The sequence below is a fragment of the Podarcis pityusensis genome (assembly GCF_964106645.2).
Source record: "Podarcis pityusensis genome assembly, chromosome: 4".
Taxonomy (NCBI): Eukaryota; Metazoa; Chordata; class Lepidosauria; order Squamata; family Lacertidae; genus Podarcis; species Podarcis pityusensis.
Genome location: NC_138027.1, coordinates 6,748,439 through 6,766,186, shown reverse-complemented (window position 1 = coordinate 6,766,186; position 17,748 = coordinate 6,748,439). Strand labels below are relative to the sequence as shown.

Here is a 17,748-nt window from a genome sequence, read left to right as displayed (position 1 = left end):
AGAGGGAGGGAGGGAGAGGGAGGGGAGAGGGAGGGAGGGGGAAAGAGAGAGGGAGAGATGTGTCGCAACATCATCTTTCCCGCACGTTCCTCAAAAGCTCGTCACTGGTGAAGAGCTGGAACGCGATTTCTTCAATGGGATGGTGCACCCCACACTCAAACAAGCACCCAAACACCAGTGTGTTCCCCCCTTCTTGGCACACAGCCAGGTCCGAGTAGCTACTGGGACCTTTGTACAGCACCCAGGGAGGGCGCCAAGAGTCTTTTTCCAACGGGGACTTGTTCAGGTAGATGCCCAAATCGAAGCGCTTGTGGCAGTTTGTGGGGTGAGAGTACACCAGCCAGGACTTTGTGCCGCCCAGCGAGGCCGAAGAGAAGCGAGAGCTGCCCTCCGGCTGAGGGAAGAAGCTCACCACGCTGCCCTGGCACCCACTGGGCGGCTCGCACAAGTCCTCGGACAGGTACCCTTCCTCAAAGTGTTCTCCACCATCTGTGCTGAAAGCTTCGGCCCGGAACCTGTCCGGGCTGCGGGCGTTGCAGTACAGCACTGGGCTATCGTCCCGGTGGGTCAGCTCCGCAACTTGGCACTCGGATGTGTTCAAGTGCATCAGGAGCTGTCCTCGGGCCCAACTCTGCCCGCCGTCATCGCTGTAGAACGCGAAGGAATGAGGTCTGGTCCAGCAGTTGAGCGCATGCCCGAAACATCGCCTGTGGATGTAATAGGCGTAAGCCGGGATCACCAGGCGCCCGGAATTCAGCTGCAGGCCGTGCCCAGGCCCAACCGCAAAGGTGGCCCAGTTCCTCAAATGTTTGCCAATCACCTGCTCCGTCAGGTCGGTCGTCTGGCTCCAGGTGCGGCCGCCATCTTGGCTGACGACGTAGCAGAGCCGAGCGGCGTTCCTCCCTGTGAAGATCTGGTGCCGTTCCGTCACGTGGGTCTCCACACAGATGAAGAACAGGAAAACGCGTCCGCTCTTCCTCTCGAGAACGGGGCAAGGGTTCATGGTGCGATGGTTGGGCAGCGTGGCTTCCATCAGAGACGTCTGAGGACCCCACTAGAAGGGAAGAAAGATGGAGTAGTTAGCTGGTGGTTCTCTCACTAGAGCTGGGTGAATTATCCATATACCATCCAAAACCGGTCTGAAGTCTATATCGTGATATCGGTTTAATAGTTTTTGTCCTGACAATATATCACGAATCATGATGTGTGTTAGGGCTGGGTGGAAACCCTCAACAACTGGTTTCCAGTTCATATCCTGATTTTGGTTTCATAATTTTTGACCTGGCAATATATTGCAAATCATGATGTGTGAGGGTGTTTAGCGGCAGTGGGGAGTTCCTGGAGGCAGGGGAAACAGAATCCATTTTCATGACACAGGTATGTGAGCTGGCAAAGTGCCGTAGTATTTAAGCAAGAGGTGTTTACTAATGAAGCCATTCTGGAATTTTCTGGAATTCTGAAACTGACCACAGTTCAAATGATTATTGGTACTAATATTGGTACTAATATTATTTCTATACATTTATTCATTTATTCTCTGTTAAATTTGCCACTTAAAACATTAATAAAAAAGAATATGAGTTTAAAACAAACATCATTGCCAGGTCAACTAACATTTCAGATTGAAAGGAGTCAGATAAGCTGTCCACAACGATTTCAAGACACTTCCTTGGGTGGTCAGTTCCAAGCCAATCCTCTTTCCTGGCAATACTTTTGTTCCTGGAACCCAACTCAAACATTACACAGAATGACAAATCAGGGAAAGCACAGTTACATTTCCTGCACCTGGTGTTACCTGGAACACCTTGTCACCAGGAACTTCACAGAGCACCATTAAACAGCTCACCTGGGCCACCTGCCACCCTGTTTTCACACTGGAGTTGGTTTGGCCACATATTGGTGGCCACATGAACTGCTGCATGATGACAGCCTTACATTTTATGTATATAGGAAGAAAGAAGAGAATTATGGACTGAAATATAGCTCGGTTACGCTTTCTGCTCTTGGTGTTACCTGAACAGACATTCCTTCCTTCCGCCCTCGTCTCATCACCAGGAACTTGGCATTTTCGTCTCTGGGCGTTGAGCGCTCCTCAGCAAATGCCAGGAAAGTAGACTCAGACGGCAGGTAGAGGAGAGCTGGGATGCGGTAGGTGAGACCTTTTGGGTCTTCCTGGTGGAAAAGAACCGTCTTCCCTGAACCAACTTGGGCCATGTTTCCTGAGCGTGGTAGAAAAAGAGAGGTCAGAGGAATGGACAGTTTTTCCAATGGAGAGATGTAGAAAGTGGAATCCCCGCGAATCGGTATTGGGATTGCTGCTTTTTAATTTGTTCATAATTGATCTAGAGAAAGGAGTGAGCAGTGAGGTGGCCGTGTTTGCTGACGATACTAAATCGACGGTGCTAAACCAAAAAGAGATTGTGAAGAGCTCCAATAGGACCTCTCCACGCTCCGTGAATGGGCGGTAAAATCGCAAACGCAATTCAACGCAAACAAGCGTAAAGCGATGCATGTTGGGGCAAAAAAAAAAAAAATCTTATTTCCACATATGCTCCCATGATGTCTGAACTAGTGGTAGGTGTAGGTAAAGGACCCCTGGATGGTTAAGTCCAGTCAATGGCGACTATGGGGTTGCAGCGCTCATCTCGCTTTCAGGCCAAGGGAGCCGGCGTTTGTCCACAGGCAGCTTTGCAGGTCATGTGGCCAGCAGGACTAAACAGCTTCTGGCATCACGGGACACCGTGACGGGAGCCAGAGCGCACGGAAACGCCATTTACCGTTGTGCCACAGCGGTACCTATTTATCTACTTGCGCTGGTGTGCTTTCAAACCACTAGGTTGGCAGGATTAAGAGTGTTAATTAAAAACACTTAAGAAGTGTTTTTAATTATCTTGGGAGGCCGCTAGGGGCGCATTGGAAGATGGCTGACAATACCATCTCTCCGACTCACACGAGGTAATTAAGAGGCTGATATGGGAGTATGCAGCCTCCCTTGTTACCCCAAGGGAATGGGGAACACTGCCTCGCCTGCGGTTGCCATAAATCACCCCCGAGTTCGAAAGAAGGGGGTGAAGGCACTAGGCGCACAGCACCCGTGTGGGATGGCTCTCCCTGACGCTGTCTCTGATCGCGCGGCCTGGTTGCAGGAGCTCAAAATAAACAATTAGCGAGAAGCAAATGCACATATTTCGAGCGAAGAACGGGAGTTAAGACTGCTAATTGAAGTGACCTCTGTGAAGTGGAGCAATTGGTTGGATTTAACAGGAAAGAAGAGAAGAAGAAGAAGAGTTTGGATTTGATATCCCGCCTTTCACTCCCTTTAAGGAGTCTCAAAGAGGCTAACATTCTCCTTTCCCTTCCTCCCCCACAACAAACACTCTGTGAGGTGAGTGGGGCTGAGAGACTTCAAAGAAGTGTGACTGGCCCAAGGTCACCCAGCAGCTGCATGTGGAGGAGCGGAGACGCGAACCCGGATCCCCAGATTACAAATCTACCGCTCTTAACCACTACACCACACTGGCTCTTAACATAAGAAGAAGAAAACATAACAAGAAGAAGATACATCAAAGGGTCGGTATGTCGGAACGGGACGGAATGGGGGGGGGGAACCTTTTCTTTTCTTTTATCTTATGTGATTACCTAACAACCCTCCCCCCAAGAAGAACCGTTGCAATTACTGATTATAAGCGGGATGATTAAGAACTGTGTGGAAATGAAGTACTAATCAAAGACATGGTTTGTGAAACATCGGGGAAGGAATGAAGAGCCTTTGGAATGACGCAGTCATAAAAAGAGACTTGTTTAATAAGCAGGCCTGGCTACTGGATTTATGATCGAGGGGGAGGAGACCATGGTATTGGAATGTGAGTTCGACCTGGCAGAACCCCCTAAGAAGATTGAGGAGAGACTGACAGGCCTGCGAGGATTTAATGGGCAGACTTTAAGAATGTTTTGTTCGAAAGTGTGGAAATGGCGTCTGTCTGTTTGTATAAGGCTCTTGGAGGAACGGAAAATCCACACAGGATAAACAACGTCTGTTTTCAACCCGCTTGTGGAGTCTATCAGAGGTCACAAAGAAAGGAATATATGACAACAACAAGAAAATGAGGGAAACAATAAAGATAAGATTGGATAGAACTGTGAATACTATTTGGACAGAACTGTAACATTAAAGCAGCAGCAAGAGAGATGTTTGGATCCCTTTCTGAGCTCGAAGCATGGGTACCCCCAACAAAAATTTAAAAATTTGGCTTTGTAATTTGGAACTAATGTGATTTGATTGGTTTGTTAATAAAAATTATATTAAAAAAAAAGAAGTGTTTTTAATTATCTTAAGTGTAAATCACCGCAGGGTAGTAGTCTACTTAATAAATTAACTGTGGCCATAAAGAAAAGTTAATTCCTCACGCAACACATAGTTCTAGCGAACTCCCTTCTGCAGCAAGTCAATGATGGCCACAAACTTGGATGGCCAAGGATTAGACAAATTCAAGGAGGAGGCGGCGGCTCTGAATGGCTTCTGTCCACAATGGCGAATGCTGTGTCTCCATGATCCCAAACAGGAGGGACGGAGTGTTCTTGTGTTCGAATCCTGCGGGTTTCCTGAAGGCATCTGGTTGAGAAACTGGAGAACATGATTCTGGACCGGATGGACCATCAGCCAGCAGACTCTTTTTAGGTTCTTGCGTAATTTAAACCAGTCTGGCTTGTCTCTTACACATACATTCCCCCGACGTTATTCCCTTCATGTGGCGACATCTCTTTCCCTGCAACTCCCTGGCTCTTGACCAGGTTTCCTCAAGTGTCCTCACTAACCTCCTTTTAAGCGCCTGAAAAAAACCTTTCTGTTTTGGCAGGCCCAGCTAGACACCTGTCTTGCTGACAATTCTCTTTGTTCTCAACGAATCCTTCGTGGGCATTTGCTTGCAATTGGGTTTGTGGGTTTTAGCTGGATCATTTCACATGTGCTACACGGAGAATGCTTGTCTCGATCAAGGTTTGTTGGGTTGTTTTGTTTTTAGATAAACAAACAGTGTATCTCCCCAATAAATTAAGTACCCCAAGCTGTTTGCCCCAGGAGGGAAAACAGGGAGGTATTCAGGAGGATGGAGTTTTTGCACTCAGGGCTATTGGTCACAATGGACATGTTTCGGCTCCACTATCAGAAGCAGTGATCCCTCTCAACACGGAGAATCGCAAGAGAGCAGGGCCAGATTTAGGTTTGATGAAGCCCTAAGCTCCTGAAGGCAATAGGGCCCTTTATATGTCCAGCTGTCCTTTGTCAACAACAAATGGTCGCTGTTTTTTGTGCTGAATATATGCTATATGGTGATTTATGGACCTAACAGGTATCTCAAGCCATTTACACATGTTGCCTTGCAACCAGTCGATGCAGAATGTAGGCACCCTATATATAGAAAGGAGCAAACCAGTGATGTTTTAGGGAGCAGGCTAGCAGGCGGGGCCCATGACTTACATCCTAGGAGCCTACACAACACAAAACACTGTTGCTGCAGGTAGGTTTTATTTTATTTGTTTTTTATCTTATATTTTGGAAATGCACATCCAGTGTTTTTTTCCCTTTAATTTTTTTGGGGGCCCCCAAGAGAGTGGGGCCCTAAGCTATAGCTTGTTTAGCTTACACGTAAATCCAGCACGGTCTGTACACTTCTCCTGTGGGGCAAATGGCTGAATGGGGGAATGAGTTTAATCAGGAAAACGGCACAGAGGGAGGAGGATTAAACCCTTCCCTTACTGCAGTACTGCTCTGAATTTGGTAGCGCTGCCACCCAAATCTGAATGGTCCCGGTGGATCTCCCAGTTTGCACCCTAAGAGTTCTTTGTTATCCAGAAGCTTGCTCTTTCTGCTGTTGGCTTGGTTTCTCTGCTGACAGCACCCTGTCTCCCAAGAAGCCTTCAAAATAGGGTGTGTGCATCAGGTGAGATGGAGGAATAAATCATGACTGTCTAGGCAACCCCCTAGAGCGTTCTTATATTGTTAACAATAATTTCAACTGGTGTCCTGTTTTGCGGCTGTTTTATTGCTCCCGTGGCCACATCCTGCTCCAGAATGGATGGAGCGCAGGATATAAAAATATGTAATACAAAGAAGTACATTTAAAACAGTCACAGTGTAGAAACTGGTCCCAGGTTGGGTGCAAGGCGGGGGCTACATATACAAAACTTGGTGGACCAGGGAATTGGCCAGGAGGTTGATCTTTAAGAGCATGCTGGTTTTCTGCATTTTGGGGAAGAGGGCTAAGAGGGGAGATTGTTTAACGCAGGGGTCAGCAAACTTTTTCAGCAGGGGGCCGGTCCACTGTCCCTCAGACCTTGTGGGGGGCCGGATTATATTTGGGGGGGGGATGAACGAATTCCTGTGCCCCGCAAATAACCCAGAGGTGCATTTTAAATAAAAGCACACATTCTGCTCATGTAAAGACGCCAGGCAGGCCCCACAAATAACCCAGGGGTGCGTTTTAAATAAAAGGGCACATTCTACTCATGTAAAAACACGCTGATTCCCAGACCGTCCATGGACCGGGTTTAGAAGGCGATTGGGCCGGATCCGGCCCCTGGGCCTTAGTTTGCCTACCCATGGTTTAATGGGACTGTTTGCAAAACACACGGAAAGGGGGAAGAAGAATCTATTGCAGCTTAATGGACAAGGGGGCTCTGCTGTTACTCTGTGCTAGAGGAATGCTGCAAAGCATCTCACATTTGAGGATGTGCAGAGGGGAAATCATTTCCTGCTGAAGATGCTGAAGAGGTATATTCTCTAAATGGGATTTTGACTGGGGTTCTTTATCCCCCTAGTTTTATGGACTGGGCACGCCTTTCTTTTTGCTCTGAAAACGTTTTTTTTTTTTTTTAAGAAACCATCCGACTCTAGAATGCTATGATTATCTATAATTGCCCCTCCGGCAGAAAGGAGTATTCAGGGTAGGTTAGGACATTCTCTTTGAGAGAGAGAAATAATTAAAAACTAAATAAACCACCAGCCCCACCAGCGGGGGTTATGGACACGTGGGCCTGTCCTGTGAAAAGCTATAGTCTTAAATGCACAAATCCAACCTCTGTACCTAAATAAATCAACAAAGGTCTTGGCATCCTCATAGCAGCTTCACAGCACGGTCTCTCTCTCTCTCTCTCTCTCTCTCTCTCTCTCTCACACACACACACACACACACACACAGAGAGAGAGAGAGAGAGAGAGAGAGAGAGAGAGAGAGGAATGAAGAAATAATTATGCGTCTGCACCCCTGCAGTCTGCCTCCCTCCCTTATAACTCTTCCTCCGGCTCCGCGCATCTTTCTTTCTTTCTCTTCCTCTCCCTCTCCACCCACCTCGCCTGCAAAATGCAGTTTTAAAAGCGCGCCCTGGAACGACCCCCTTCCACGCTTGGGATGCTGTTGTTGTTGGGAGCGGGTGCTGGGGGGAGAGAAATAGTTCATTTCCTGGCATAAAGGGTGAGAATAATGGGGGAATAATTCGGGGGTAGCCGCCCAATTCGGTTGTCCTACCCCCCCCACCCGCCGCCATCCCCTCCATCCTCATCTCCATCACTCACCAGGCAGCAAGCTCCTCCGAGATCAGGGGGAGAGGGAGCGCTTCGCGGGCAGGATCAACCCCACAAGTGATGGCAGGAAGGGAGCTGAGCCTCTCCACCCCAGAAACAGGGCAGGAGGAGTTTATTCTTCTTCTACCCGCCTCCTCTCTGCCCCGGTGTGCTGCGTCAGGAATTGAGTAAAGCAGGTGTGTGGATTGGGAGGATGGAAAGAGGCAGAGGCGACAAGAACTAATGCATAGCTGTCAACTTTTCCCTTTTCTTGCGAGGAATCCTATTCGGAATAAAGGAATTTCCCTTAATAAAAAAAGGAAAACGTTGACAGCTATGAACTACAGTGGTACCTCGGGTTACATACGCTTCAGGTTACAGACTCCGCTAACCCAGAAATAGTACCTCGGGTTAAGAACTTTGCTTCAGGATGAGAACAGAAATCGTGCTCCGGCGGCGCAGCGGAGGCAGGAGGCCCCATTAGCTAAAGTGGTGCTTCAGGTTAAGAACAGTTCATCCTGCACTTGAACCCAAATTGATTTAGAAGGACGAAAAGGCAGAATTTTAATAATACAAATTAAAATCCAGGGAGAGAAAATGATATTGGTTGGTATTTACGCCCCTAATGATAAAAAAGTAATTTTTTTCAGAAGACTAGCAACAGAACTACTTGAATTTGCAGATCAAAAGATTATCTTAATGGGAGACTTAAATGGAGTTCCAACTTTAGACAAAGACAGATCAGCCAGGAAAAAAGAGGGAGGCTTCATTAGCTAAAGTGGTACCTCAGGTTAAGAACAGTTTCAGGTTAAGAATGGACCTCCAGAACTAATTAAGTACTTAACCCGAGATACCACTGTAATGAGTGCTGGGAATGTAAAGAAGGGGAAGGTATCTTCTAATCTACCACATGGGGTGGGACCTGTAAAGAGGTAAAAGGCTTTCTGGGAAATGGTATATAATGAGCTAAAGAAAATGTTTGAAAATTTGTTGTTGTTTAGTTGTGTCCGACTCTTCGTGACCCCCTGGACCAGAGCACGCCAGGCGCTCCTGTCTGCCACTGCCTCCCGCAGTTTGGTCAAACTCATGCTGGTAGCTTCGAGAACACGGTCCAACCATCTCGTCCTCTGTTGTCCCCTTCTCCTTGTGCCCTCAATCTTTCCCAACATCAGGGTCTTTTCCAGGGAGTCTTCGCTTCTCGTGAGGTGGCCAAAGTCTTGGAGTACCTTGGTTCTCAGATGCCTTGGTTCTCAATTGCCGAAAACCCGGAAGTAAGTGTTCCGGTTTCCAAACGTCTTTCAGAAGCTGAACGTCCGATGCAGCTGTTGGCTATTGTTTCCGGGACACCTGCACCAATCAGAAGCTGTGCCTTGGTTTTTTGAACATTTTGGAAGTCAAATGGACTTCCGGAATGGATGAAGTTTGGTGCTTTTGTTTTTGCTATTTGTTTTGCGTTTTTGTTTTTGAGGCTTTTTGGGTTAATTTGTTTTTGTGACTGTGTGGAACCCAGTTCAGCTACTGATTTGGTTGACTGTGTGACTGCGGAATTTGATAAATGCCCCCCATCCAAACAATGACTATCATCAGTGCAGGTAAGAAATTTATTTTTTTTAAAATTTTTATCATCTACAATACTGTCTTATTTATTTTATAATACAACACATCGATTACTGCTTTCATTTTAAGGATCAATGGTCTCGTCGGATCGTAAAATTCATGTTAAATTGCTGTTTTAGGGGTTGTTAAGTCTGGCTCGTATCAAACCGTTTCTATTACTTTTGATAGGAAAGTGCGCCTTGGTTTTGGAACTCTTTGGTTTTGGAACGGACTTCTGGAACGGATTAAGTTTGAGAACCAAGGTACCACTGTATTTGATTGACATTTGGATCTCTTATTCTTCTGGTGTGTTTTGCTATTTCCGCATATTCCATCGGTTTATTTTGCCACTCTTTCTCGGATGGAGCTCAAAAATTCTCTCGTTCTTCGGCCAGTTGCCGGGTCACAGTGACTTTCAAACGCTGGCCACAAGACCTGCAGGTGCAAGGTAGAGTGGTATGTATCACATGTACACCAGGTTCCCCCCCCCTAACAGCAATTAAATACCTCCACAAAGACGTGATGGCTTTAAAAGAGGACTAGACAAATGCCAACAAAGGTTCGTATAGTTAAAGCCATGGTTTTCCCAGTAGTGATGTATGGAAGTGAGAGCTGGACCATCAAGAAGGCTGATCGCCGAAGAATTGATGCTTTTGAATTCTGGTGCTGGAGGAGACTCTTGAGAGTCCCATGGACTGCAAGAAGATCAAACCTCTCCATTCTGAAGGAAATCCGCCCTGAGTGCTCACTGGAAGGACAGATCCTGAAGCTGAGGCTCCAATACTTTGGCTACCTCATGAGAAGAGAAGACTCCCTGGAGAAGACCCTGCTGTTGGGAAAGATGGAGGGCACAAGGAGAAGGGGACGACAGAGGAGGACGAGATGGTTGGACAGTGTTCTCGAAGCTACCAGCATGAGTTTGACCAAACTGCGGGAGGCAGTGGAAGACAGGAGTGCCTGGCGTGCTCTGGTCCATGGGGTCACGAAGAGTCGGACACGACTAAACGACTAAACAACAACAGACAAATCCATGGAGGAGGCTATCGATGGCTCCTAGACCTAACCAGGATCATTGTGCTTTTGTTCCTCAGCTGGAGGCAGCAATGCTTTTTAACACCAATTGCTGGAAACCACAGGAGAGGAGAGAATTGCTCTTGTGTTCAAATCCCGCTTGCAGGTTTTGCAAAAGAAGCAATTGGTTGCCCACTGTGAGACCAGGACGCTGGGCCATTTTGGACCTGATCTGGCAGGCAACAATGGCAACTGTGATGGCCTGGGAATCTGATTCAGAGGCTGAATTGGAGGAATCCCAGCCTGCACAGGAGTCCCCGCCTCCAGGGCCAGCTGAGCCAGGGCAGGGCCTTGAATCTGAAGGGCCCGCACCTGTGCTGGATCCTCAGGAGCAGACACCAGATACTGTTGGGATACTGCCAGGGAGATAAAGTCCATCATGGCCCCCAAGCCGGCTACCGGACGATCCATCGACCTCCCGTAGTCACGCAGTATCAACAATTAGTGACATGAGTTTCTAGAAAAAGCTTGCCACATTCCAGAGCTCATGCACACTCTATCAGCAGATAATGCACAGCCAAAAGTCGCACTAAGGAGAGCATTATTTACAAGTTTATTCAGCGTTGATCAGAACACAGAAAAACATGACTGCCTGCTTTAGTGTCTACGACACAGAGAGAGAAACGAAAGCAGTAGCAAACATAAACATCCTGTGAACAGGACATGCGCAGACTCTGACTCACAAAGCCTGCTCCCTTTTAAGGTGGAACGGAAATATCCTAACATCCTCCCCCTTTCCGTGTAACCTGTAGTACCTGTGGTTCAACCCAATTGCAATCTTTGTACATAAACCTTAAGTTGTTCTCTGTTAACAACCTTAGACAACAGATCAGCAGGAATTTCATTTCCTGCCATGTAGGACACCTGAATGAGTCCTTTCTGAATACACTCTCTTGCACGATGTAGCTTAATCTGCAAGTACTTGGTCCTTTGCTTGCAACTCTCCGAGTTCAGCAAAGCCAAACACGATCTATTGTCTTGATACACTTGTACAGGACATTTCACAGAAACTCTGATGTCCTTAAACAGTTGCATCAACCATTCACAATCCATGAGTGAGAATGACAGAGCATTGAGTTCTGCTTCACAGGAACTTAGGCTCACTGTCGTCTGCTTTTTGCACAACCAGTCAAACAGGCAGTGGTTGTACATGTAGCATACTCCAGAAGTGCTTGTACCACCCGTGGTGTCACTTCCAAAACTTGCATCTGCAAAGATTTCAAGACCTCCAGTCTTCTGACTGGTGAACCTCAGCCTGTAGTGCAAAGTCCCTTTCAAATAGCGGGCTATGCGCTTCAGAGCTTTCCAATCCTGAACAGTAGGATTGTTGGCATGTCTGCTAAGCAGGTTACAGCTTACAGCTATGTCAGGTCTTGAGCATCTAGCAATGAAATTCAACTTGCCTAGAATGCATCTGTACAGCGTTGTGTCAGAAAACGCTTCAGCAGTACTATCTACCTGGTAACCTGTCACCATCGGTGTGTCTGCTGGGTTTGCATCAACCAAATTCAACCTGGTTAATACATCAGCAATTTTCTGTGTTTGGTGTACCAGAAAATTACCTGCTTGGTCCCTCTCCACCTGCAGAGAAAGATAGTTGGATACCTCACCAAGATCCTTCATGTCAAAGTGCTCCTTCAGCTGAGCTGTGCTTTGGTACAAAGCCTGATTCTTCCAAAACATCAGAAGATCATCAACAAAACATAAACAATACAGTTTGTTTTGCCCCTCCTCCTTGACAAACACACATGGATCAGCTTTGCCCTGGTGAAAACCTAGAGAAAGCAACGTCTCAGTGAGTTTCGTGTTCCAACACCTAGCACTCTGCTTGAGACCATATAAGGATTTCCGCAGTTTACAGACCATTCCCTTCTGTATCTGCATCCCATCAGGTGGAAGCATAAACAGCTCCTCCTCCAAAATCCCGTACAAAAAAGCTGTATTAATGTCATGATGGGAAACATGCAGTTTCTCCTCCGCAGCAATCTTGAGCATCAGCCGAATGCTCTCATATTTGACTGTGGGTGAATAGGTCTCGTGGTAATCCTGTCCTGGTACCTGTGAAAAACCTCTGGCAACCAATCTGGCTTTGTGTCTGACTACCTTGCCATTCTGGTCTGTCTTGGCCTTGAAGACCCATTTGCTGCCAATCAGTCTCATTCCTGGGACTACCGGTACCAGTTCCCAAGTTTGGTTCCTATTCAAGGAATCAACTTCAGCCTTCATGGCATTAAGCCAAGGCTCAGCATCTTTAGAGGTTAACTCCTGAACCTCTTTGAAGCTTGAAGGTTCCCATACCTTCTCTGAGCTACTAAGAACAGCAGTTGCTGTCTTAGCAAACTCATCAGCAAATCTCTTTGGAGGTCTGCCCTTTGTGGCTCTTTCAGATCTGCGTACTAGATGCAAGTCTTCTGGACTCATCTCCTCCTTCTTAGGAGAGAAGTGACCAATGGTGAACAGTGGTTCTTCCAGTTCATTGTCAGACGCATCAGATGGTCTGACTGAGGCCTTTGCGCTCTTGTAGTCTGCTGTGTCATCACTGTCACTGACATCAGCAGCAGCGCCGCCCACTGAACTGGAATCCAAACTCTGATCATCATTGTCATCATCATCCTCAGCAGCTTCCTCAGCTTTAGCTGCTTCTTTGACATCACCTTCATCCTCCTCTGGGTAACTCTGGAAAATTCCCACATTTTCCCCCCACTTAGGATTGTACTCAACACTCTTTGTGAACTTAATGGACTTAGAGTTGGTCATCCACACCCTGTATGCACCTTTTTCGTACCCCATGAACAAACCATGTGCCCCACGCTTCCCAAGCTTGTTGCTTTGTGGGGTGTGTACCCACATGTCAGAACCAAAGATTCTCATGTGCTTGATGTTGGGTTTCTTACCAAACATCTTCTCATAGGGAGTACAACCAATAGGTGATGACAATCTGCCATTAAAAGTGTAAACAAAATTCGACAGAGCCTCCCCCCAAAACTTATCAGGGAGATTGGCATCATGCAACAATGTTTTCATTCCTTGCAGCAACGTTTGATTTGCTCGCCCCGCAAGTCCATTCATCCATGGCGATCTAGGCGTTGACAAGTCATGCTGAATTCCCTTCTCAGTCAGGAAAGCTTCAAACTGCTGAGAAGTGAACTCCCTGCCTCGATCAGTAAACAGACAGCCAATACGTTTACCGTGAACATTCTCCAACCAAGCACAGAATGCCTTGAACCTAGGAAACGCTTGCGATTTCTGCTCGAGCATAAACACATGAATGTACCTGGAAAAAGAATCAATTAGAACCATGAAGTACCTTGCTCCACCCAAAGAGGGCGCAAGTGGACCAACCAGGTCTGCGTGCACTAGCTGGTAGGGTTTGGAAGCCTTCCTGCTAGACTCCTTGCCTTTTGGAGCAACCTTTACCTTGTTCTCTGCACAAGATACACATTTCATGTGAAACTTACAGGGTTTGATGTTCAAACCCTCAACCATCTCTGGCATCTTGGCCAGTGCCTTCCAAGAAAGGTGACAAAACCTCCTGTGTGCATCGTGAATGCATCCTGCATGAAGAACTTTGTTAGTTTGTGCAACACAACAAGAATCAGCATTAGACACAGCAGCACCAATGTCACCATAAGTTATACAGAACAAGCCATCCATAAACTTTGCATGCAAAATGTCCTCTTTGCCTTTTCTGATGACACAGACGCTCCTCTTGAAGGAAATCTCAAAACCACACCCAGTCAACTGTGGGACACTGAGCAAATTGTCTGCAGCGCCTGGAACATACAGTACATCTTTGATGGTCGTGTGCAGACTTGCCAGTTTCACAGTCCCTTCTCCTGCAATTCGTAACGTCTTTCCGTCAGCCAGGTGGATCTTACCTTCTTGAGGTTTGAAGGAGATAAACAGGTGCCGATTGTTGGCAATGTGCCTTGATGCACCAGAATCTACAACAAATCTGGCTTTGGCCTTTGGAGCAGTCTTTCTGGCAAGCAAAACCTTGTTTTCCACCGGCGTGGGCTTTTGCAGCTTGCCCCCCTGCTCCTGGCCATCAGACTTGCCTTTAGCCTTTGGTGAAGCTGTGCCAGCAAACAAAACCTTGTTTTCCACTGGCGTGGGCTTTTGCAGCTTGCCCCCCTGCTCCTGGCCATCAGACTTGCATTTAGCCTTTGGTGAAGTTGTGCCAGCAAACAATGCCTTGTTTTTCTCTGGCGTGGGCTCTTCACCCTCCCTCTGCTTCTGGCCATCTGCAGGCGTCTGCCTCTGTTTACCTTTGCCCTTCCGGCCTCTGCAAGGGCGATGACCTTGGCTCCCATGAGAAACAGAGCTCTCAGCTGCTGACTCCTTGGCTCCCCCTGGAGGCTGGAATGCTGCCTGGGATGACGTGACAGTCAGCTCCCCCTGCAGCTTGCAACCGGTGCCCTCGGCATCCCTGCATTCACTCGCATTCTGGGAAACAGCCAGGACCTCCGATGCAGTCAAACTCTGGGCTGGGATGACTGGCAGATGGGCTACTTTCAAAGCATTCCACATCTTACGTGCAGTGGTGTTGCCAGCAAGCGTTTTAATTTCCTCCAGAGAGACGGACAAGACTATTACGTCAATGGCCTTCGAATTTTTGGCCTTCCATCTATCTGTCAGAGGAACTGGAGGGGCCTCACACACAGTATGCCACACTCCAAACTGACGCAGCAAACTCTCACACCATTTTGCCCAGGTCTGATAGTTGTGCCGATTTAGCTTTGGGCACTCAGCAGCCTCAGAAGCTTGGAAAAACTCCATTCCAGCTCTTTACTTGAGCCGTGAGTCTTATTCACTTCAGAGACTCCTTATCTTGGCTCCCATTAATCACGAAGCTTGCTTGGCGCAGCCCCCAGACCAATTAGGCCAGCCGGACATCTGAAGCCCTTGCCACGGCAAACAGAAAAGCCTCACTTTCGCTTTTCCCACATACCTCAACACAGTCTGTCGCAGTCTTACTCTCCTGTAAGTGCTGTGAATCTGGGCCCAAAACCTGTTGTTGGGATACTGCCAGGGAGATAAAGTCCACCATGGCCCCCAAGCCGGCTACCGGACGATCCATCGACCTCCCGTAGTCACGCAGTATCAACAATTAGTGACATGAGTTTCTAGAAAAAGCTTGCCACATTCCAGAGCTCATGCACACTCTATCAGCAGATAATGCACAGCCAAAAGTCGCACTAAGGAGAGCATTATTTACAAGTTTTATTCAGCGTTGATCAGAACACAGAAAAACATGACTGCCTGCTTTAGTGTCTACGACACAGAGAGAGAAACGAAAGCAGTAGCAAACATAAACATCCTGTGAACAGGACATGCGCAGACTCTGACTCACAAAGCCTGCTCCCTTTTAAGGTGGAACGGAAATATCCTAACAGAATCCACTCTGGCTCCGGAGGTGATTGAGGACCCTTTGCCTGCAGGTGCTCCTCTCCCAGTCCCGTCAGGGGAAGGGGAAGCTGCCCCTGGGTCCAGTAACCCTCCATCCTCTCCGGAGCTGCAGAGGCTCAGGGCAGAGAAGGGGAGGGAACTAAGTTCTCTCAGGAGGAGTGCTCACCTTAAGGCCAGAAGAGGCAAGTCACCTGTGGGCCGGGACCGCCCTAGGGCCCAGAGGAGATAAAGGCCAGTCAGCCCAGTCCCAGGTTGCGGGAGCAACATAGTTGGAAAGCTGTTCCTGCCAGCACCCTGACCTGCTCTTCCGGAGTTCCTGACCACGCCCGGCTCCTTGCCTTGGACCCCGCTTCGTCCTTGGCGGACAGCCTCCAGACCCTCGGCCCAGGACCGGACTTTGACCACGCCGCACGGTAACCCCCGCGGGACCAGCACAGCAACAAAGGAGGAATGTCCATCCAGAAACCAGCTGGAACAAGCACAGTATTGGAAGTGGAATCGGATAGAACTGCCCTGATACTGTCAGCATATATCGTGAATGCACGATTTATAAAAGGATGCGTATACCTAGGCAGGTGTCCCTTCCTTCTGCCCTCGTCTCGACAATACGAGCTTCACATCTTCATCTTTGGGTGAGGAGTCACCATCCCAGAAGGAGCGCCAGGCATTTTTTAATGGAGGTACAAGAAGGTTCTGTAACAGCTGCAGGGCAGGGCAGCCGGTGAGAAGTATAATCAGAACAATCATAATCATCTAGAAACCGGTTTGGCTGGACTTATGAAACTCTGCCTCACTAACAGATTTTTATAAAACAGAACCAATTCTGTGCTGGAAGTGTAAAGAAGCAGAAGGAATGTTCTTCCACATGTGGTGGACATGCTAAAAAAGGTAAAAAGTGTATTGGGAAAGGATTTATAATGAATCGGAGAACATGTTGAAAACTACTCCCCCCCCCCAACCCCCAGTCCTCTTTGTTGGGAATAACCCAGACATAAATTCCTAGGTGTCAGAAAAGATGATTTATGTATGCAACAACTGCGGCCCGTGTTTTGTTAGTCCCAAAATGGAAAGTGAGCGAGGTCCCAACCAAAGAAGAATGGCAACTTAAACTGATGGAATATGCGCAGCTTGCAGACTTAACATATAGAATACGTAAGAGCAAGAAGAACATATGTTCAAAGAAGATTGGAAAATGTGTATTCAATATATGGAAAATAACTTTGTATAGCTGAAAATGCTGACAGCATTAAGATAAATTCAACAGAGTAAATAATTTTTGATGGATGTAAAAGAGGGAAACTGAATTGAATAGTTATAGTAAAAGATGCAGGGATGGATGATAGGTAAAATGAACCATGGAAAGAGAAGAAGGGAAATTATTGGATATTTTAAAGTTTGTAAAATGTTTATTTGATTGAAAAATGTGTAAGTACCCTTGTTTTCCGCCTTCTTGATGTTTCCAGGGAGAGTAAAAGTAAAATGACAGCACACGTTTTTCTGTTCATCCTGCTAGCAATCTAGGTTACTTAAAATAGTTCTTCAAGTCATCCGCAAACTTTCCCCATTACAATGGTACCTTGGTTCTCAGATGCCTTGGTACTCAAATGCCGAAAACCCGGAAGTAAGTGTTCCGGTTTCCGAACGTTTTTCAGAAGCTGAACCTCCGATGCGGCTGTGGGCTATTGTTTCCGGGGTGCCTGCACCAATCAGAAGCTGCGCCTTGGTTTTTGAAGATTTCGGAAGTCAAATGGAGGTACGTTTTGTAACAGCTGCAGGACAGGGCAGCAGGTGAGAGGTATAATCAGAACAATCATACTCATCTAGAAACCGGTTTGGCTGGAATCATGAAACTCTGCCTCACTAACAGATTTGGGATCCCGAGGATATAATAATAATAATAATAATAATAATAATAATAATAATAATAATTTATTACTTATGCTTCTGGCTCATCTGGGCAGGCCTCCCCAGCTGCTCTGGGCAGCTTCCAACAGGTTATTAAAAACACAATAAAAGATCAAACATTAAAAACTTCCCTAAACAGGGCTGTTTGTGGAACCTGTAGATCAGGGAAAACCAATGTGGTGCGTTCTGGTTGTTGTTAGGCTACGATT

General features: G+C 47.2%; 1 protein-coding gene across 3 annotated transcripts; it reads right to left on the bottom strand.

The window, feature by feature from the left end:
• Positions 1-23: 23 nt before the first annotated feature.
• On the bottom strand, positions 24-16,158 carry NEU3 (neuraminidase 3). Of its 3 annotated transcripts, XM_081002261.1 has the most exons (4): positions 15,801-16,158; positions 7,964-8,081; positions 2,014-2,219; positions 24-1,054 (listed from the first exon to the last, which is right to left on the bottom strand). In XM_081002261.1, the coding sequence occupies exons 2-4, from the start codon at positions 8,037-8,039 to the stop codon at positions 71-73; spliced, it is 1,266 nt and encodes a 421-aa protein (XP_080858387.1). In that variant the 5' UTR covers positions 8,040-8,081; positions 15,801-16,158; the 3' UTR covers positions 24-70. The 3 variants fall into 3 exon arrangements, with proteins under 3 accessions (XP_080858387.1, XP_080858389.1, XP_080858388.1); XM_081002263.1 differs by lacking the exon at positions 7,964-8,081; XM_081002262.1 differs by lacking the exons at positions 7,964-8,081; positions 15,801-16,158 and adding an exon at positions 7,571-7,708.
• Between the last annotated feature and the right edge of the window lie 1,590 nt (positions 16,159-17,748).